Consider the following 23,062-nt stretch of genomic DNA (forward strand, 5'->3'; position numbering starts at 1 on the left):
TCGCTCTTACCGGTTCACACTCCATGCCGCGTACGCTGCTTGGACGCTTCTGGTCGCATGCGGCCCCGCAGATGCTGTGAGAGGGGTGGAGCTTGGAGGTGGGACATAAGTGAAGCAGAGAGGGTGGGGGAGTGGCGTGAAACCTGTTTTTCTTCAAATTTTCAGTCGAAGTCTGCTCTCTTCTCAATGTTACAGACTGCAGCTTTAACCATAAAGAATTTAATTTAACTCCAGTCAAAATTAATGCAATAAATTTGGTCAGTTATCAGTACTTAAAAGTTTCACCGATGTACAAGGAGGTGAAATATTAAGCAATTATGTAAAAAAGGTCAACTGAATAAGGAAAGGCTTTGAAAGAAACCTGCTCATTGCAAACAGCTCTGCAAAGATAGCTGGCTAGTTAGCCAGGCCAAAGCCTTGGTTTGCTCTCATGTTGTCTGTCATGTTAAAAGTGGTTATTAAAAAGATTTTTTGGTTGCAGATACTTCTTTAGTTTTAAAGCTATTGGTCAACTTTCTGTCTTGTAAACAAATTAGGACTGAAAAAAATAATCGCAATGAAAAGCAGTTGCTGAGATATTCAGCTGCTAATTCAATAACTAAATAATCATTAACTACCAGCCCTAAAATATGTTTTATTGTTGAAATAAAAAAAAAACACATTCAAAGTAGAAGTTAATAACAAAAACTGTCAATGTGGGGAAACGGTGCAGAAACAGTTGAAGATGGGGCACACTGCTCTTTGCAGCCAGGGAGAATTTGCTTTACTCCACAAAAATATTTGGCATCTTTTTGAAGTTTTAAAAGTGATAACATAAATCTGTTTAGTTTTTTTAATAACAGATGATGTTATAGACCTTATCTATAGAAATATTAGCCTTAAATGACCTCTGTAGTATTTTAATAACACTATATTAGTTTGATTATAGAAAACTTAAGTTAAAATGAAGCTAATATGTGATAACATGACTATTTTTGATAAATATAATTTGTAGTCCTCATACAGACCAATACCTGTTTATAATAAATGTAGGATATAAGCATGATACGCAAATACATCACATTGATGGGTATTGTGCTAGATTTATCAGTGTTGATCAATGCTTCTAAAATCTACTGTATAATCCAGGCTCACCCTATTTGGTTATACTTTGGTCATGGTCGGCCTAAAATCTGGAAATCTGCACCAACAGTTCACAAAGTGGAGATTGATGTCTTGACATCTTCTACAAAAGGTTTAAATTTTAAAGTTGAAAAGTAAAAAATTGACCAAAAAATTGAAAATTCAAGACACATTTATGCTTTAAATATTGCAGAAGACCAACTGCTAAAACCTACAAACATTTTGCACATCCTGATTTTGAACAGGTGATATTAATAAAGATCAACTCTCCACATATGGTTCACATACTACAAGCGTAAATAAATATGATTGACTGCCTTAACTTGTATTTCACTTCTACTTCTACTTTGAAGCTGCATGACCCGACTTGCTAGAATATTATTACAATAACTTTGTCATGTTAACAGTCATGAACTTTAATGTAACTTGTTGATTTTGTGATACAGACCAATATGAAGTACAGCACAGTTGCAAGGCAGAAGGGAAATAAACAGCATGATAAAGACCTAGGACCAAACCAGACATGTCAGGGTTGAAGTTGCAGATAAATCTAAAGCAGTTCAGGCTATAAAACAATATCCCGAGCTTTGAACATCTCATAGCAGAGGTGAATCCATCATCTGATGATTAAAAAAAGTAGGACCAAGACAGGGTCTTCCACCTACACTGACATTCAGGGCCTAGAAAACATTTATCAAAGAAACAGACGAGAATCCAATAACTCAGGAACAGTTTCAGAGATCAGCTTCACAAACCTGACCTTCATGACAAAATGTAAGAGGATTCTTCCAGAGGAATCCAGTTATGCTCATAGGCACTACTAAGAAAAGGGTGCTGGAGTCAGAAGGGACTAATATTCAGCATTTTGGCAATTATGTTGCACAAAGCAAACAATTCAACTCTGCCTGAACACAACATCCCTACAGTGAAACATGGTGGTGGAAGCATTATGCTGTGGGAAAGTTTTTTTTTTTAGTGGGGCTGGGAGGCTAATAAAGATGATGATTAAAGAAAACCTGCTTGAGGGGGAGTGTTGGCCTAAGGGCTGGTTATACTCCCTGCAGTAGTGTGTCGCAGTGAGCTTGACGCAGACATTTTTGATTTATGCTCAATTTTGAGCATGGTCTGCTTATACGCTGTGGGTCTAGATATGCCCAAGGCAGTGAGGAAGTGGGGGCAGGTTTGTCCAACAACGGAGGGACAGGACGGCGAAAAAGAGCAGAGATCCAGGAGGAAAAAGGGTCCCAGCGTTCTCTCGCACCTCGCTACTTTAGCTGGTCCAACTTGACGACTTGTTTTCCGCAATTACGGTCATAAAAACAAGAGTTCACTGCGATACCTATGCAGAAGACCTAGTTTTGAAGTATAAATCAGCCTCTTGTGGTTAGAGCAGAGCACTTTTGCCCTGATCCCCACAGCCTGCACTCTGGGTCCCTGAGCAAGACCCTTAGCCTCACACTCCTCCCTGGGCGCCACACACTGGCATCCGACTGCTCCACAAGGGGATGGGTTAAATGCAGAGGTGAATTTCTCCAGTGTGAGATTAATAAAAGTTTAATTAAAAATCATTTAGAACCTGAAGTCTGGAGTAGAGGTTGCAGAAAGAGACATCCAGCCTGGGATAGTTTAGATAAAAGCACATGCTGCTATGGCCTTGTTAATTTCACAACTAAATCCAGTTGATGCTCTCCATCCAAACTAATTAAACTTTGGAAATTTTGCACAAGAAAAAAATTATAAAATTCTTGCGTTTTTGGAGATTGTAAACATAAAGCCTAAAGACAAAAACAAAAAGCTGATTCTGAAAACTCTTTGCTGAGATGAGATGGACATAAATACACACTGCTTTTCAGATTAGAAACATACAGGCCAACCAATATTCGTAATCCCATATAGTTGGTGTTTTTGTATCAATATAAGGGTTTAATGATTCATTAGTGCATTCAGCATGAATGCCTTAAGAGCATGCATTATATCTCTCCATTTGCTATCCATGATTAGTTTCATCCATTGTTGTGTAACATTTGTTGTCATTGTGTCATTCTTATTATATAACTAGTGGAAGAAAAAGCAATATAGGATGAAGAATTGGCACATATCAGGGATCACCTACACCAGGGTTCTGCAGCCTGCTTACCTGGAGCCATATGCAGCTCCTAAGAATCTCTACAATGGCTCGTATTATTGTCTAAAAATGATATAAAGAACCAACTAATATAGTATAATAACAAATACCAGTCTTAGATGTTTTAGTGTTTTTTTTATAAAGAATATCCATTTTCTGTCACACTTATTCCTGCTGGGGTCGCGTGGGGTGCTGGTGCCTACAGTATCTCCAGCTATCAATGGGCGAGAGGCGGTACACCCTGAACACGTCGCCGGTCTATCCCAGGGCCACACAAATACAAACATTACACACAATCATTCATGAACACACTTACACCTAAGGAGAACTTTTGAGAAGCCAGTTTACATAACAGTCATGTTTTTGGACTGCGGGGGAAGCCGGAGTACCCAGAGAGAACCAGGTACTTCAGCTCTCTCACATGGAGAAATATGCCGAAAGACAGGGCAGCGAATCGAACCCGAAACCTTCTTGCTGCTGTGCAGCCCTTATAAAGAATATTTTAATTGAATTTGCAAACAAAAAGGCTTTAAAACAATCAGAAACATGTTTTTAGAGCTACTTTTCCTTTCATTAACTTGTGAATAATGTGCTGTATTATAATTTTTTTTTCTCACATTAAATAATACCCAATAGAAGAAATTCAATGCTTCACCATCATAAATCGTTTTACATTTTTTCTTGTTTTAAAAGCTTTAAAAAAAATGTTGGGTTGTCTAAGATAGCAACAGATTACCTATGTAACCAGGTGAAAAATGGATACCTGTAAAATGTTTTTTTGTTAATCCTGCTTTGCTAATATGTCACTTCAAATACTGGCTGAAGTTCCTGTTTTTATCAGCATGTGGTGCTATTCTAACAGAGGCTTTAAAACTACCGGAAATTGAAAAAAAAAAATACATTTTATGCACTGTCACTACCCAATCCGTCCCGGAAGCACGATCCGTACAATCGGCTCATTTTCACGTGCGCAAACAGATATACATCTGGGTCACCCTCGATTTTAATTTATAGGAAATACCTAAATTGCCTTTTCACTCCTTAAAAATAGTAAGCCTACTAAACTAATGTGTTAATTGTTAATAATGTATTTCCAGAGAAAATAAATGCATTAAAATCCTTTCTGCTTTATCACTGGGATCATACGCTACTTCCGAGAGCTAACTTTTTTGGCTTTGGATTTAAACAGAAATCTAGCGTTTTTGGAGTTTTCTGTTTACATTTTGTGTTAACATTATGGTATATAGTGCATAACCTAAAGAAAGAAACAACTAAAATGTAGATAAACAGTATTTAATCATATTTTGCTGGACTGCTCTGAGCATGTCCGATGATGAGGTAAAAATCATTAAAATTGTCTTTGAAAAGTCATAAAACATTTGTTTAAAATGGTGGATTAACATTCTTTAGTGAGTTCATGATAGAAATAAGTAATTTTAGTACCATAATTACATTATTTATGGAAACCCGGATATATATCTGGTTGCACATGCGCAAATGAGCTGATGGGACAGATCGTGCTTCCAGGACGGATCAGTTAGTGACTTGCACCCTGAAAGCAGAGAGAACAGAACAGGAACATATTTCAAGCCAAGATTTGGTTGAGGAAGACGACTTTATGGCAACATGAGCGAAGAATCCAAATCTCCAGTAATTAATGTCTGAACTGTGTTTGTTTTCATATGCAAACCTGAAACGACGTTGCAGACGTCATCTTTCTTTTCCCGTTTGTCGTCTTTTAGAAATGCCACTTCTGTTTGTTATATACCAATTTATGTTTTTATAGCTGTGTTGCAAAAACTGCTGAATTCTAGTTGAACAGTTAATCCAACATTTTGTTGGAGGAGCTGCTTCTTATGAGCTGCGTATAAGTGATTCACGTTATGAGAGACTTTTTTTTTCCACACAGTCAGAACTTTATTTCACTTAGCAAAGTAAAAAGAACAAGACAATCATATCAAATAGGATGAATAGAAAAGGTCTCTGCTGTTCATTCCTGTGGCTTCTCACAGCTATTACTTTTTTTTTTTTACATCTTACCTACGCAATTTCTCAAGTGTCTAGTCAAATGACCTTTTACAATAAAACTTTTGCCACAAAATGTACAGGTGAAAGGCTTCTCACCTGTGTGAATTATCATGTGGTCGGTCAAATCAGCTTTATTTCCTTTTTTCTACTACAGAATAGTTTGTTCTTCTTGAGGATAAAGAAACCATTTTATTGAAAGTTCTGTTTGCTCTATTAGTCCTGGCTGACATTTATTTGAAAAAAATAATAACTTGTGTTTTATTAAAAGGTCATGTGATATTTGGGTCTCTAAACGACTTTTACTTAGCTGGACTCAGGGCAAAATGGCTCTTTAGATTTGAAAGGTTGCAGACCCCTTAGTTAGACTGATGCCAAAATAATCTGCACTGGCCTTAAAAAACCTTTATTGGGTGATTTCTAGTTCTGTTATTTCTTTAAAAAAATATCTGAAACAGTTTTGCAGTATTTTTTGATGGTCTATTTCCTAAATAAACAGCAACATAATTTAAGGTTTGTGGCCACACAAATTCAGAATGTGGATAAAATGCAAGTAAGACCCTTTTTTCAGAAAAACAGGAACGTTTCAACATCGTAACTGAATAATGTTTTAAACTCTGTCATACAATGATAAGACTGCTTCTTAACGTGATGGATGTGTAAATTTATGTTTCTTCAGGTGAATGAATTCCACCTTTTTTAAATAGGTCCTAATAAGAAATAATTCATGACATCAGTGGCTTCTTGAACCTTTTATTAGCAGGTTATATTGGCAGCAAAGTTTATGAAGGTGTTATTACTATGACCTGGAACCATAAAGCTGCATTTTACTGCTTATCTACTTTCAATAATACACATTGTTAAACTCACAGATTTCACATTAATCTATAAAGAGTTTTACAGATTATGATTAACTTGCAGAATCAGTAGAAACATTTGTCATGCGTCTCAGTGGGCTTTTGTCTCCTTCTCCTCTTCTCTGCTCAGACAAAGAGGACTAATCAGTGGGATGCATGTGTTTGCTCATATTTTCATGCAGCTCTTTAACACCCCCAACGGGTACGAGAATACTGCAAAAGCTCTGTAAACAGACTGGTGCAAACGGCAAAATGTAGCAAAAGACAGCATGTTTCTTTATGGAAATTTGAAAACAATGTTTTATGAGTGTCTTTCGTTGTTTTATTGAACTGAGAGTCTACTGTGCACCAGAGGTAATTGATGGGATTTTTTTGGAGTGCGCAACATGTCAAAGCGATGAAGGAGAAAGGTGACAGCGCAGAGCAAGGAGGGTCCATGGGGCAGGAGGAAGGTGAAGGCAAGGGGTCTCCATGTTGTCAGCGTGATTTCCTAAAAATATCTCCACATGGCGGTTTTGACGGAAAGCTCTGTGTGAGGGCCACGGCGCTTTCAATCCGAGCCACATTAATCATGTTTATAGGTGTTATGAAACAGGATGCCTGAGTTTTGGAGGGAGAAGAGTGTGTGTTGAGGGTGTGTGTGTGCTCCACATGGCAGAGAATAAGCATGGCTCCTTCCAATTAGTGTGAATAACAGGATGCATAGTTTTGTTAAGATGTTCCTGTGTTTCGGAGTGAGTTGTGTGCGTGCCTGTCCTCAGGAAGGAGGTGCAAGCAGTCCTCTTAACAGAAGAACCCGAGACCACCTCCCACATCAAGCCTCCCGCGGTTATCTGCTGTGTATTTATACCATTGTCTCGCAGCACAAGCCCCTCGCATCCTCTTATAGTATAGGCTCTTTACATAAACACTCTAAAAAGGACAAAAATGGAGTGAGTTCACATGGAACTAAAACAAACAAATATGTTCCCTTTGTGACTACAGGCCACTCAGCCATGATGCACCGTTTCCTACCCTTTATCCCCCTGCTTGTGTAAATGGGACCTACAAACCTGACGGCCTTGACCCGCCTTTTTATTCTCTCTAGAGACCTTGGGATGTTTATTAGCTCCTCCCAAGAGGAAGGTAGAACCACTGTCTGGGTTTCAGCCCATCTGAAAGAACTTTAATTGAAGTGAGGATTAAGAGGTCATTGTTTGGCCTTCTTCTGACGCCTCAGTTCCTCAGTGGGACAGACAGACAGACAGACAGACAGACAGACAGACATCAGCTTGTAATTCAACACTACATGAAGAATTTTGGGAGTTTTCTCCACCTAAAAAATTATAGCATTTTTTTAATCACTATCAGATTTTTACTAAACTTAAAGCAAAATGCATCAAAGAAATAAACTGTTAGTTGGTCATTTTTACATATAAAAATGTATTCCTTTGCTTTTTAATTTACAGAAGAAACATATATTAAAGCCTCCTTTTTAAAAATAAACCATAGTCTTAAATAAAAGCATATTATTTTTGATTATTTTCATGTGCAGCCATTCTTTTAAAAGGTTAATCGGGTTCTTAGATGAAACACCTAATGCCTTATTGTTGTTGACAGTGTTTTGCTCTAGCTAACCGGGTGTTATAGATTAGGATCTGAACTGTGGCTTCACGGCTCCAGTTTTTCAATGTTGTTTTGTTTAACATTTTCCTGTGTATATTTGTTGTGCTTGTAGCAGATCCTTTTCTTGTTCCTACAACTTACTGTTTTCCATTTTTTTCATGTTCTCCCATACATGCACCTATTTTCTTTTTTTCTTCTTCTTCTTTTTTGTTTTTGTTTTAGAGGAACAGATTATTTTAGAACCACTCAGGTTAGGTTAGCTAATAACGTTAGATAGTATTTGGGTTTGCATAGTTTTTCACCATGCATTTCTCTATTAATTGAGGGCCTTTTCTCCCTGTTTAGCAATAGAAATCATAGGTATGTACTGATGCTGTTCTTTAAGCTGATCTGAAGCTAAGAATATCACATAAATAAGTTTAGTAGTACTGACATCATAGAGAAATGCAAAGGGTGCCTGTTTTTAGTTAACTACTGTGGTAACTGCAGATATTCCCTCCTCAATGTTTCCAACATCTCTACAAACAACGACTGTTTCTAGATGTTGCTTTTTATGACTGTTATGTTGTAAGTTACCATCCTGATAATCAGGACCTTTGGTTTCCCTGATTACAGTTTTGGCTTGAATGTCAGATTTTAGAAAGAGAGATCCAGCTGTGTTCCAGAAATCTTTTATCCCTACCCAGAAATCTGCACCTTCACGCAATGCTATCTGGCAGAAAGAATTCCTCTTGATCTTGTTGCCTTGTTGATGCAGCGCTGGTGTTTTAGTTTAAAATGCATCATAAAAAGTGACAACGTGTGTAAACAAGCGTCCCCCTTCTAACGACCAGCTAACGAACTTGATCAGGCAGAGATACGCAATGTACCAAATGTCTGTTTTTTTGTGTGTCATAACAGAAATAGTTAGAACTGACTTCTTGGTCTGAACTTTTTGTTTTTTGTTTTGTTTTGTTTTTTGGGGGGGGATACATTTTTATTTATCTTACCCTTTGGTTTGAATAAATCAAGAAAAGGGGATTTACTACCATTCTCAGTCTTAAGGCTTTTACTGCTCTTAATTCTAGCATATATATTAAACAAACACACATTATTTTCTGTTCAAACAAACAAACAGTTTTTTCTACAACTGCTTAAACAATGTCAAATATTAATTATTACATACTTCTGAAGTCTATTGTTTACCATTGCCTGGTTGCTGAGAGGCTGTGCCTGTTTACAGCAGGGTATACATTGAACAGTTCTTCAGAGGTCATCAAAGAAGACAAAAAAAAAACATGCAAGCACCCCCACCTTAGGGTTAGTTAGATATACCAGTTAAACTGTCAGTCCTGTTTTGCGACTGTGGAGGAAAAGCTGGAGCAAGTGGAGAGAACCCAAGTATGCACAAGGAAAATGCAGAAAGACCCTGATTTGGATTCAGTTCCGGGACCTTTTTGCTGCAAAGCAACAGTGCTACTAGCTGCTTCACTGTGCAGTTCTAAAAGCCTTTTAGAGAGAGACCAGTTGACCTAACATGCATATCTCTGCCCATTTATTTGCACCCAGATAATGAAAGGAAACCAGTGAGAATTATGAATTGCTGTTCTCAAAACATGTATTAAAAGAAAACAGGTATAGATAATTGATAATTATTTTTCATTTTGATACATTGCTTAAACAGGCATGATGGAGTTTGCCACCTGTGGCCAAAGCACAGAACTGCGGCACTCTTCTTCGCTCGTAGTTGACAAGTTTTAATTTTTCACCTAGATTTTCCATTTATTTCTAAGCTTAGTTGGTTTCCAGTTGCTTTTAAGTATCCCCCAAATCCATCTAGGATATAATGATTTGATTGTTTGCTAGATTTGACCCATTTAACTTGGATGTGCTTGATGTCACATCCGCAGTACATGTGACCCGAGTGCTGTGTTCAATTTCGGCGTCTGCTTTCTCTGAAGGACCCAGTCCAGGTGGACTGTTTGCCATTTTGCTTTTACTTCTGAGCATGGAGCAGCAGGCTTTCTTGGACTCGCAATGAATTATGGGATACCCAAGGCTAAGTTATAAAAACAGCACCCGTCCTTCAAAACAGGCGAAAAGAAGGCTGCATATGTTGGTTGCATAAAAGGAGTCTTCAAATCTGAACAGGGTTCGGCGCTGGTCTATGATGTAATCGACCGACGAATCTGGCTGCCGGATTTAAGACAGCCAAAGTACATTAAAGGAAAATAGGCTACAGGCTGCATTCACACAAGCCTTTTGGGCATTGAAAATTCTTACACGGCAAAATTTGGACGATGGGTCAAATGCTGCTCGCGTTGGTTTGAGGCTCTTGTAGTTTATCTGCTCTGTTCTGTAGCTACAAGCTAGAGTGCAGCTTGGCTTTATTTACTTTGATGAGTTGGAAAAGTAGTTTTTACATGTTTTTAAGCAAAAAAGTCCACATCAAAACCATATCTGTGCAATCAGTTAATCAAGATTATGATCCTGCTAAAACATGCAGTTCTTGTTCGGAGCGCCAGACCTCCAGCATACTGTCGGCCAGCAGCTCTGGAAACAGTATGAAAGGTCTTAACATTATTTTGTTGATTTGGGTATTTATAAACTGTTTTGCTATAGTTCATTAAGAACATTTTTTAAGTGCGGTAATAATGACCAGAGCTTGCTCTCTTTTCCTTTTAGCCTAAATGAAAATCAATTCTTATCGCTTTTTTTTTAAACCTATGGAGTTTAACCCATTGATATCTGTTTATTCTTCATATGTAGACAGCTTTGCAGAAGCAATAACAGCTTGCATGTAGATGTAGTCTCTATCTTCCACCCCAAAAAATTCTGGATTAGCTCTTCTGATTGGTTGATGCATAGCATCGAATGCTTGGATGCTTGGATACGGTGTCCCGCGGACGCCAGAACACCTGGATCCGCCACTCCCGCCACTTGGACATGCCGCTGGACCTCTTGATGTCATCCCTCATGGGCTTTACATAAAAATCAGACGCTCTGATGCCCAAAACACATTTGCTGTAAATGCAGCGTTATAGATACTTTACTATTGAGGTGTCATTCTGCTCATCAAACAATGTTTTTGTCATATAGGGTAAAATAAAAAGGTTATTTTAACAATATTTAGAAGTAAAAACTAACAAAATGATTCTTTATGCAGAATAAAATAGAATACCTTTATTTTTTACATTTACATGATTCACACATACTTATTCATGCAAGTCATGGGGGCCTTTTATGAGGAATATTAGTCAATTTCTTTCCTTTTCTGCTTGTATAAAGTTGCACAGGAAATCTATCAAAGTGATATTAGCTCCCTGTGGACTCAATAGTAGGAGTCACATGTTTAAATGATGTAGAGTCATTCGCTCTCTAGTTGTTTGGGTCATTTGGCCCCATTGTGTGGCTCGTTGGCATCATTACAGACAAATTTAGGTTAATTTCCTGGCCAGTTGAGTAAACGAGAGGCTAAACGGTTGTAACCAACACAGCGGTCTGGAAAAACTAATCTCTTACATCAAACATAAAATGCTCTGAGGGCCTAATGAAAAAAAAAATCCTTTAACACTTGAGCCTTTTTGGGCTTCTGATGAAAGCAGCCATCACCATCAGAGTCCATCAGGATCTGCAGCCAAAGCTAAGATGGATAAAGACAGGCTCTTTCTGCAGAGGCATGCCATGTATCCCAGTCATCCTCATCACTCTCACATTCACCCAGTCACATTTAAGTGGGTTTCCAGAAAGGGAAGAAAAAAAATCATGTGAAAATACCAGCTGCTTGGAAAAGAATTAGAAGCTGGCAGCTCAGGAGACCAAGACAACTCTCTCTGGTTTCAGTTCAGCTGCAGACACACAGACAGAAGTTAGAGATTTCAAGCCTTTAGTGGCATTATTGTCAAGATTAGAATAACGGTAAAAACATGTGTGCAAATCGTGAACCCTTTGTCACTGTTATATAGAGCTATCGATGCTTTAAGGAATCATTCAAGCCGTCTAACTGAAATTAAGTAAATCCGAGATGCCTCCACTCGACTGTCAGGCATTACCAGAACTAATTTCACACTTGATATCCTGATGCATCTTCAGCCTCTCCGGGAGCTTGATAATAATGTAAGAATGTGGGTCCCTTTCATTTAGGGACTCTTCACATCTGCCTGCATTCAAAGTCCTCATGTATGTCTTTGTTTCACACTAATCCCGCCCTTGCTGTGCGTATTAATAGGCTTTTTTTATTATCAGCAGGCTTCCTCTTCTCACCTACTCACTTTTATCTATTATTTTCACCTTTTAAAGCTTAGCAACATATAGAGAAAAGGCATAGCGTAGATGTAGGCAGGTAGAACATACATTTTTTTTTTTTTACATATTGCCTGCTTCACTATCTGCTTAATATATGTTCCCCTTCAGGATTGTCTTTACACACAACATTAACCTTTGTGAGTCTGTGTGTGGAAAGCAGAGGTGTTTTAATGCACTTTATGCTTCATAACCTCTCAGTAAAACCCTCAATTTCATTTCATGATCATGGTTAAAGAGAAGAGACTCTCCCAGAGAATTAAGGAGGAATTCAGGATTGGTCTAATTTCTACTTTTTACATTATTACAAACCTTACTTTGTATAAGCACATTATCTGTCCATGAAGGTCTTACTAAATAGAAAAACTTCCTTTTTAGTGGTCCTGGTGCTTCTGTGATTGTAGAAAGTTTGAAGAAATGCTGCCACCTACTGGTTAAACATGCAATCCTTAAATCATTTGAATATGAAACCAGGGCTTATGGGGAGTCCAGTTATCTGTTTAGCTTATCTACTAGTTGACATAAGCTGCCTGTTATTCTCTCATATTTTTATGTTTGCTCTAAAATCACATTTTTTAACAACTCTTTCTCACTTAGTGATTGATGAATGCTCATATTTGCCACTAGAAATCTCACTTTTATTATCTTAGACTCTTAGACACTTCCTCACATGGCTATAAATAGTTTGAATGCATATGATATAGACTCATTACACAGAGTAATAGGTTATAACTGTTAATTTGTTTGTGTTTTGATGATCCCCTGCTAATATAATATAAAATACCATAATTTAGTTTCTCACAACAAATAATTACACACAGCAAAAAAAAAAAAAATTAAAGCCAAAATATAAACTAATGTAAAACTACTTTACAACTTGGTTGATTTTACATGCATTGCTTCATCAGTGCAGCATAGGTAGACGATGGGTCTGTGGCTCTGCTGAGGGTGTAATAGAAGTCCAAGTGGTTGTAATACACACCTGTAGCTTGTCCAAAAGCTGGTCTATTTCCCTCTATGTGTCTCCTTCAAACTTGGTGAAAATGAAGCACTACATTTACTTTTATCTGAAAACAGGACATCAAACCGCTGAGCAGCTGATTTATCTGGGGAAGGAGTTGCTAAACACCCAGAATGTGGTAAATTGATGTCTGAAACGGCCTTTCAATTCATGCCCAGAGAATCTCCATAAAACTCTTGAATTTATTTTCACAATCATCTACAGGCAGATATTCGTGCACCGTTTAAGCCACGCATTTTCTAACTGACTCCATTACTAGGCTTGGATCCAGGACTTTTTATGGCAACATTTTCTTAACATTCTCTGTAATTTTACAATTTCAGAGAGACCAAGTTTTAGGTTCTCCCGCTCGCTGTAAGTCAATGTCATCAAATTATCTCAAACATAACATTATATCCAAATTACCAGGAATAAACACACTGCAAATATTAACAGAGTCTAGAAGACTCATGATTTTGTTTTACTTCTTGCATGGAATTACTAAAATAAACAAATGTTTCAGGAAAACTGATTGTCCGTTTAATGAGATACATCTGTTTTACATGCTGTGTTCTCCAAAAGTAATTTTTACTTTAGCTGCCTTTCTTTAAGAGAACAACTTATCTTATTAGACTTTGATTCACTTGTTACCATTAAGATTTAATTAAAATATTTTCATATAGCAGCAGTTTGCAAAAAACTTAATGGTGGCTGTTAAAGCCAAGATGGTCAAATAATTTTTCCGCTGTTTATATAATATAAGCTGTTTGCAACAATTTCTCATCCTGAGCGAGCATGAGCAATGATGGAAGCGAAATCCCTCTTTAACAGGAAAATATTTTCAATTAAAAGCTGTTATCAGCAGTAGGTTGTAAGTTGGGGTTTGAGGCTGCAGGATGGTGACACAGTCAGTTCAGTGCATAGTCAATCTTTTAGGCCAGTTTGTAGAATTGACAACAAAGATTCTTTGAATAAATATTGTACTGTAAGTTTAAATATAGTCTAAAGCCTTGTCTATCTGCACTTTGTGAGCAAACTTTGACCAGTTTCTACTGGCCCAGCCGTCAACATAAGCACAATCCACTGCTGCATCTCTGATTTTACTGCAGTGTAATATTGGTGCACAGAAGCATGGGAATCCAGCTGAGCTTGACTCACTAAAGACTAATAAAAACAACGTTTGAATGTTAAATAACCCAAACACTGAGTCATTATGGATTTATAGGTTTCTGGACTTACATAACAGATGACTGCGACCTATTTTCCATTTATCCTTCTCCTTTTGTTCATTATCCTCAGGGTCTTTCAATGTCCACCTGCGACCACCTGAGACCCTCTTCAAAGTCATCTTCTGGCTCGGCTACTTCAACAGCTGCCTGAATCCCATCATCTACCCTTGCTACAGCCGCGAGTTCAAGCTGGCCTTCATCCAGATCCTGAGGTGCCACTGTCACCACCACAGACGCCCTGGATGGAGGTCCTACAACTACCGTTCCTCCACCTTCCGTTCCTCTGGAAACTCCCGGAAAAGCTCTGCGGATCACACCTCCGGCTGGCTGAACGGGAGCCAGCGCACCCTGCCATCCTCTGCCACCCCCAGCCCCAGCTACCTGAGCAAGGGTCTCCCCCCATGCCCAGAGGGGGAAACTTTGTACATTTGGGGAGCCACCACTTCGGCCCCTTCCACACCTAACCTGCTGCCTGGCAGCCCCACAGGCTGCCAGAAAGGAACCCTTAGAGGGGACAGCAGAGAGGGGAAAATGGCTGAGGGGACAGCTGGAGGTGTGTTTTCTTTCACCTTTGGAAACATTAAAGACAAACGAGGAATCAACAGGGACATTATGGGGCATGATGACAATGTGTAACAGCTGGCAGCTTCTGATTTATTGCTGTTAGGGAGTAAAGGTTTTACAGGTTCCACTGTACGTGGTTTGTGATGGTGAAACAGTCAGTGGCATGTCTTTAGTGATCAGTGTGAGGTGAAAATATGTTCATTTACTCTTTATATCTCTTTGTAATTTAAAAAGGGTTCTTCTCAGTGAGCTGTGACCACAAAAAGACAATCAAACCTACTTGTATGCTGCCCTCTATGGGTCATAAAGAGACCTGCATGTTCTTTGTTCTTTGGGGTAACCTGAATTGAACTAAATTCACTCCAAACCTTCAAATGTTTGAACTTAGACTAGATTACCTTCCTGTAAAAATACTGAACATGATTTATAAAAATAAAAAAAAATGGGCCTCTTGTAATACAAAGAGTGATGAGGCATAGGATGACCTCTCTGTCGCAGTTCTCTGATATCCTTGTGGTATTTTGTGAAGGTAGTAAATAAAGTATTATCTGTATGTTTCTGATGTGCGCACAATCTTCAAATATATTGTAAGTGTGTATGTAGAGATGTGATGGAAAAATAAAAACATAGAGTTCAAATACTGATTTTCAACTGTTTTAATTTTTTAAAGACCAACTGTTGGCTATAATGTGGATGTTAATCTTTCCAATATGTTTTATAAGATTTAACTTTATTTTCATAAAATTTTGGTATTGTTATTTCCACATACATTAATGAAAATAATGTAGCAGAGAAGATATTTTGACTTAGGGGGTATAGCGTCCCAACAGTTTACCAGGAACGCCTGATAAAGATTTTTAATAGATCAGGGCTACAGCTATTGATTATGATAGCAAATGATTATATTAGTGAAAATATTTTTCAATTATATTTTTAAAAATTAACTTTTCTGAGCTATAAGCTATGCTGTAATGTCATCCCTTCCTCACAGTCTTTTACAAAGTGTAATTTTGCTTGATTTTTTTATCTATTTGTATCCTTACCTGCCCCCTGCAGGACATACCTACCTTGAATATGGTTTACCTACCAGGTTAACAACATGCTCTATTTTTTTAGATCAGCAAGCAGTGATGTAGGGCAGGGCAGGTATGCACCTACCTATTTAATGGTTCATCTTTCAGGAAGGTAATGACCCAAAACATAAGTCCAAGCTCACAGAAATAGCTCAAGAAAAAAGAACAATATGGGGTTGAAAATGAGTTAAAACAAAGCAGCCTAAAAGTGTCTCATGTTTAGTATTTTCAAATGCTAAAATATCAAATATAGATCAGAATATCAAACAAATTATAACAATTTAAGCCTTTAAGCAGTACTACTACTATTTATTTACAAGGATTTTTATCACCATGCTCTACAGTTAGACTGTCAAATTCCCAGCATTTCAATCAAGGAATAAATTGACCAAATCATCTGTTGCCTTATAAACTTGCCTGGGGCTTCATGTGCAAAAGATTGTCCAGGTTATACTGAAAGTTTGCAGTAAAAAGAAAGTCTGAAAAGTTAGGCAAAAAAAAAATGAAATAAAATCAGACAAACCAAACTGTGTGCACACGTGTTACTGCATACTTTATTTAGCTTCACCTTCATACATCCTATCACAAATCTTGGTCCAAACATCCTTAAAATATAAGATTCAACAACAAATTAAAAAAGTCGTGCAAACTCAGGGATTAAAATCCCTTACAGGGCTCATATAACCTAAACCAGACAATAACCCATGCATCATCATCACCTGCAGATGTCCTTCAGCATTTAAGGATGACATCCATCCATCCATCCATCCATCCATCCATCCATCCATCCATCCATCCTTCCATTCTGGAATCATGGAAAAGGGTAGACATTATTGTATGCTTGAAAGCTTACAGTAAGCTATACTGCCCTCTGTAGCCATCTTAGTGCATGTAAGTTAGATTGGCAATAATTGAGAATTCAATTTGGAAAGACGCAGCATTTCTGGAGATTTAAATGCAGTAGCGTACCCTGTATGATGTAACTATGTCAAAACCTGTCACTAAAAAACCTGACCACCATGGCAATGGTGAATGGATTAAGTGTGCGACCAGAAGCTTTGGTCCTCCACATGGCTGTTGCAGGTGAGAGTCTCGGCCTGCTGTATGTCTTTCCCCTCTCTCTAATGGCACTTCCTGTCTGCCTCCTTTCAAAAAAAAAAAATCCTAAATAAAGCCCACAAGAGCCTAAAAAAAAAACCCTGAACAAAATGTAGGGATATGATATATGCACTGAGTCTCTTTAAAAATTGCAATGTATTTCATTCTGATTTTTTCTGAAAAACTAAGACAAAATTAAATTCAATTAGTTTAGTTTGTTTATATAGCCCCAATTCACAACACATGTCATCTCAAAGCACTTTACAGTTCACCGGATCATACCGTCAAATTGATTCAAAGTTTTCTATCTAAGGAAAACCAGTTGATTGCATCGACTCATTGACTCGGATGCAATCCCTCACATTAAGCATGCTTGTAGTGACAGTGGAGAGGAAAAACTCACTTTTAACAGGAAGAAACCTCCAGCAGAACCAGGCTCACTGTAAGCGGGGCGTCCAGGAAACACAGCCAGGCAGATGAGCTCCGAGCCATCTCCCATGTCAGAGGATGAAGAGAGCACATCCAGCCAGTCACAGTCAGAGAAACAGGACAAACAAAACGCAAAAAACAAATCGCACTTTTCACAATTACAAATGTAAAAAAATAAATCTAGAAAACAGTTTTTGCCTATTCTTTATAAGAATGGGGAGTGGCGGCCTAGTGGCTAGGGCATTGCACTTGGCCCCAGAGATTCTATGTTCAAGCCCCACCCCAACAGACTGCCACTATGCTGCCATGCAGTGGCAGCCCACTGGTCCTCAATGGGATGGGTTAAATGCAGAGCTGAATTTCTCCAGTGTGAAATTAATAAAGTTCAATTCATAATGTCTTAGATTGAGAGGAATCCAGGGATGGAGCTAGAAGAGGGGGGACAACCGCTGGCCAATAAGCGGCCATCCATAAGGCCACCCCTATCAGATGATTTATTACTATTGGAAAATACTTCACAACCTCCAGAGCAAGCAGTTCACTCCTTAAACACAGGGTGGCAGCAATGAAACTCTCAGGTGGAGTGTAAAGTAACTTGATTTTCCAGTTGTTAGTACATCAACCATAAACTGACAGCAAAATTACAGCACAGTAAGGTACAAATGCAGAGGAGTAATTTTCCCAGCTTATAGTAATAGTAGGCCACCTCTTTGATTTTATTTATTTTGCTCAGCCTGCCAAATAAATATATAGAAATTTTACACATTCAGTAATAAAATGTAACAGGGAATGGTATTTTAAGAAGGTGGATACCATCCCCCCTCAACGTGAGTACTGCTTATGATACATTTTTGCTTTATTGTACTTTCAATCTTATTTTTCTCTCTTCTGTAAAGGGTTACACTGCAAGAAAAGAATTTCCTGGAAGGGATTAATAAAGTTATTCTGATTTTTAAATAAAATGTAACCTTCAGTAAAACCATTTCATAACACATTTGTGGTCCTACTTATAAACTATCCTTTCAGATGAAAATTCAGCCAATGCCTTCAATGATTCTGTTCATTCATCTCTGTCCTCTAAGCATATAAATAAAATAAAATAAAAACTCTGGACTTCAATGAGAACAACATTTATCTTTTTGTAAAGGCTTCAAATGATTGATTTATGTAAGAGCCCACTTGAGCATTTACTCTGCAGTAACCTTTCACCCTTCTCTGTTTAAAAGCAGAACATTCTGTCCTCGGTTTACGATTCCTCTAATATAAAACTGGCATGAACTGTCCTTAACCTGTCAGACATTGCTCCTTTTATTATGATTATTTTTATTATTATTATCATCATCATATTATTTTTTAAACAGTGGTCATCTTTCCTGTTTAAAAAAAAAAAGAATATTGGAACCCACATTGTTCAACAAAAGCTTTTACAATGCAACTTTCCAAACACTTGTTAATTGGGGCAATTCTCATAAAAAATAAAAATAAAATGTTTGCAGCCAAAGCACAACTACAATGTTATCTGATGTGTAAACCTCTGTCTGCACCCAAGGGAAGGAAAAAAGATTGGGAAAGGACTTTCCTGGTTCTGTTAAAGCATTTCGACATTTGTGCCCCCCCGGGTTGTTTACATTAGTAACAAAAGGCACTGTGTTGTGAATTCAATATTGCGGAGAAACTTGGTGAATGCAAATCAGCAATTTGATCCTAGGGACAATATCTGCCGTACAATGTGGATAAAATGAAAAGTTTGAGTTTTTTTTTGTGAATAACCAACTGATGATCTTGATTGTGAAGTGAAAAAAAATATTTGACAGGATTCTCCAAGCAAAACATTGTAAAGCGTGGTCTGTGTAAAAAAAAAATCCACTTTGCTCCATTACTACTAAAAATACTCAAAACACCTTTAGAGATCAAATAAGACATTTAAAAAAGCCATCTATCTATCCGATGTATTCTAAGTGTAAATGGAGCTGCTCCGTGAAGGCTTCAGAGGCTGTCTTAAGATCAATCAAACATCATGATCAGTAGGGAGCAGAGAGGGAACATTTGGTGAAGTTTGGAAGCAGCGCTGTGTTATTCAACATTATCCAATCGTTCTTACACAGTTTAGTTTTTATATCATAGAATGAATATGGAAATATTAGGGGAAATCTGCAAACCAGCTGCCTACCCAAACTGGTCTTCTAAGCAGAGCATTAATCAGAGAAGCAGCAAAGAGGCTCATGGTAGCTCTGGAGGATCTGTAAAGATCCGTAGCTCAGGTGGGAGAATCTGTTAAAAGTGATAGCTTTCCAAAAGAGCCAAGTCTAAAAAGAAATGTTCATCTTTAATAAATTCTTCACCAGAACCTGAGCATTTTGCTGCAAGGGAGGGTTTTCCTCTACAGGCTTAGGAAAGAATATGACTTAGATAGATTTATTTTGTATACACAAGTGTAAACAAAAAGAAATTATGTTAAGTACAGCTCTCTAGACAATTTAATTTTTTAAAGTGCAGCCTTGATAAGGTAAGCAGCAGGTGTTGATGAGCTGCTACAGTACTACTGCCTCCAGCTCCTGAAGCACTCGCTTCTCCTGGCTCAGGGGAGGAAGAGGACGATGATGACGATGCTGTGAGGTTGGTAACCCCCTGGGTTGAAGAGGCTGACGTGGTTAAAGCAACAGTGGTGCAATCGGTAGGTTTAGCAGCGACAGACGATGCTGGAGAAGGATTGGAAGCCGGAGGGGGCCGGGAGGAGTCGGCTGGGGATGTTTCAGTATTTGGCAGGGAAGCATCTAGAGCGCTCTCCTCATTTTCACCTGCAGAGGTCTGTGCTTCCCTTCTAGATGCTGAAGATTGTCTGGGAACAGTCTCAGAGGAGCCTCCATTCATGCAGAATAAGCAGGAATAGTTTGAATGAATACACATGGGTTGGAATGAGTATGTCAAAGTGCTGACCTGAGTAATATCGACTATCTTGTGGTAAGACTTGCAAACCGCAGATGCTGACTGTCCAATCTGAATCTGAGTGAGCAGGAGCAATTTTGTACAGAGAGATGGGCAGGCTTAAGCAAAGCTGGTAGTGGTGAAATACTAAAAACAATATTCAGCTATTAGTGCTGCACAAATTGCCTCTTTGGATAATTTAGATGCAAAACAAACACCTTTCGAACTTTTCCCCTTCCTTTCACTTAATTATTTAGTGCTGATCATTTTTACAACAAACATTATTTTAAATCCAGTCTAATGTCAACATGAACATGACCATCTCGGTCTGTTTTTGATGGTGCAATCAGAAGTCTTGCTGCAGAAGTGAACAAGCTGCTGAAGAGGCAACAGAGGCTGGCTAACTATACAATGAAGACCACAACATGTCATCTAAATTTGGGATGTATGCATTTTAAGAAGCAATGTTTTAACCACAGAAACTGTCTGTTCCACAAACTTTAAATATTCCCAGTTTATCAAAGACCATCGCACAGTTAAGCAGCCTGAATTTCAACATAAATCTCAGCGAGTGGCATCTGTTGAACCACCATAAGAACACTGCCGATAACATCACATGTTTAAACATGATCCCATGTTCTCCACAAACCAACCGTTAAACAGCCAGATTCTAACTGAAGTGATAACACCCCCTCATGTCATGCAACAGGCATTTTTTGGGGTGGAGGAGAAAAACGTTTCTCAAGCATTTGCTGGTGTCACATGATGGCAGTGGGTGGGACAGAAGAGGAAGAGACAAGTTTAAATTGTTCAGCCACTCTTTTGTTGACTCATAAACTGTTTCCGCTGGTCTTCTCCTCTCAGTTCCTCGGCTAGGCAGCATGGCATTTGCAGGGAAATATCAGCTTGAAACTCAAGAGAACTATGAGGAGTTTTTAGAAGCAACTGGTACACAGATGTTTTCATTTAGGCATTGATGTAGTGAGAAATAATTTATTCAAACACTGTGTTTGTTTAATCACAGGGCTTCAGAATGCTAAGACAGAGCACAAAGTGGTGACTGAGGTTGTTCAGGATGGAGACAACTACACCTGGACACAGACCATCCCCGGCTGGAGCTGGAGCATCAGCTTTACAATTGGAAAGGAGTGCGAGATGGAATCAATAAAAGGAGTCACTTTTAAGGTGAGTTACAACCACTGGACTGAAGAATTGCCAAACACCGACTCTGTTATTTAAAACTTTCTGATCTCTGTGAACCACAGGGCACAGTAACCATGAAAGATGGAAAGATATGTCTGCAGTTTCCAGAATATTTCTTCACAGCAGAAATTATAGACGATAAACTAGTGATGGTGAGAGGAAACTTTGACACTGTAAAAGTGATCTCAACCTTCAGACAACTGAATGAATCATTTAACTTCTGTTTTTCTACCATTTTCATTGTGCAGATCTGTGTCACTCCTGGTGAAAAGGGTGTGGCTATGAAGAGAGTGTGCAAGAGGATTTAGCTCTGCGGGATCCAACATGTTTGCCCAGGAGAAAAAAAAACTGTCAGGCAAACAACTCTCCGGCCTCTTAAAGAAAAAGAAAGAATGTGACCACATAAATGAGGCCACTAACAGATTGCCTGTCAGCAACTCTAAAATGAGTTTCTCATGACTTTTGAGCTTGATTTTGCAGAAGTGACAAAAACTTATTGTTTGAAATTGTCCCTTTTAACAGGACTTACATCTAAACCACTAACATTCACTAAAGTAGCCTATAACCTGCTTCTACAGATTTCTTTTCCATAACTATTTTGAAATAATGTTTTTGCTTGACTCAGATGTTATTCTGTCCAGGTTGTTTTCCTGTTTTCTTCTGCAGAAGATTCATATCTCTTTGCCTCAATCAGAAGGAAATATCTGACTCAAATCACAGGACTGACTATGATAGTTTACATGAATAAGAATTAGGCACCTTATGAATGATATTGGGTGGAATCTTTTTTATACAATTCTAAATAAAAAGCTTTCAAAAGACATTCCTAAAAATCTGCCGTTTATTTATTGCACAACCAGCTGAAAGAGGGTTTGATATGGATGATATGGCTTTCTACCATTACACAAAAACTAGCAAACAAGATATAATCTATTCCAGATAAACTAGTTCCTCTATGTTTATTTATACCCAGTAATAGAAATAATCCTCTGTATTGTGTGCATAGTGTAAGCACTGTATATGAAGCTGCACACTGAGGCTCCCACTATGGCTGAGTCACATGTCAGTAAAAGATAAAAGCACAATTTTGCTTTTTAAGTGAATTTTTTACAGTTAAATATAAAGATGGGTTAGACTTAAGTTGTAAAGCTGCACACAGCAATTTTAAGATTTTTAAACTGACTAAGCAACTTTGCTTCCTTCATAAAATATTTTTATAACTTTTGCGATTGTACATCTAGTTGAATGCTGAATGACTTCTGTGTCATGGCCCGAAGAAGTCTCTATGGCTTTTGCTGACACTAAGAAACTTTGAGGAGGGTGGCAGTTACCATGCCACAAAAATCAACTACAAATATGCACTGCCCTCTTTCGACATAACGACACAAGCCGATGAGTTTCCCTGTGAGACTTCATATTTATACCAGTCGTGCAGGGTTGATATTCAGACAATGCAATACCTTCCTGTTGGGATATATCATGTGTCTGCTGTCTTTAAAATGACCAAATATAACATATATATATAT

General features: G+C 38.1%; 2 protein-coding genes across 2 annotated transcripts in view; both read left to right on the forward strand.

Moving 5' to 3' along the window:
• The window catches only part of adra1b (adrenoceptor alpha 1B), a 27,949-nt gene extending 12,542 nt beyond the window's left edge, over nucleotides 1-15,407 (forward strand). The window contains exon 2 of the mRNA XM_015400432.1: nucleotides 14,315-15,407. Within this exon, the coding sequence (XP_015255918.1) occupies nucleotides 14,315-14,880 (566 nt within the window). The 3' untranslated portion in view covers nucleotides 14,881-15,407. The remainder of the gene's footprint in view (nucleotides 1-14,314) is intronic.
• Nucleotides 15,408-21,083: 5,676 nt separating this feature from the next.
• On the forward strand, nucleotides 21,084-22,359 carry fabp6 (fatty acid binding protein 6, ileal). Its single transcript, XM_015400557.1, has 4 exons — nucleotides 21,084-21,281; nucleotides 21,358-21,518; nucleotides 21,599-21,688; nucleotides 21,785-22,359. The coding sequence occupies exons 1-4, from the start codon at nucleotides 21,215-21,217 to the stop codon at nucleotides 21,842-21,844; spliced, it is 378 nt and encodes a 125-aa protein (XP_015256043.1). The 5' UTR covers nucleotides 21,084-21,214; the 3' UTR covers nucleotides 21,845-22,359.
• Nucleotides 22,360-23,062: the final 703 nt, after the last annotated feature.

The sequence above is a fragment of the Cyprinodon variegatus genome, unplaced genomic scaffold (assembly GCF_000732505.1).
Source record: "Cyprinodon variegatus isolate N-32 unplaced genomic scaffold, C_variegatus-1.0 Scaffold31, whole genome shotgun sequence".
Lineage (NCBI taxonomy): Eukaryota > Metazoa > Chordata > Actinopteri > Cyprinodontiformes > Cyprinodontidae > Cyprinodon > Cyprinodon variegatus.

Coding starts and splice junctions, on each gene's coding strand:
- fabp6 (XM_015400557.1), top strand. CDS start 21,215: ATGGCATTTGCAGGGAAATATCAGCTTGAAACTCAAGAGAACTATGAG. Junction 21,519..21,598: donor TAAAAGGAGTCACTTTTAAG/GTGAGTTACAAC, acceptor TGTGAACCACAG/GGCACAGTAACCATGAAAGA. Junction 21,689..21,784: donor TAGACGATAAACTAGTGATG/GTGAGAGGAAAC, acceptor TTCATTGTGCAG/ATCTGTGTCACTCCTGGTGA.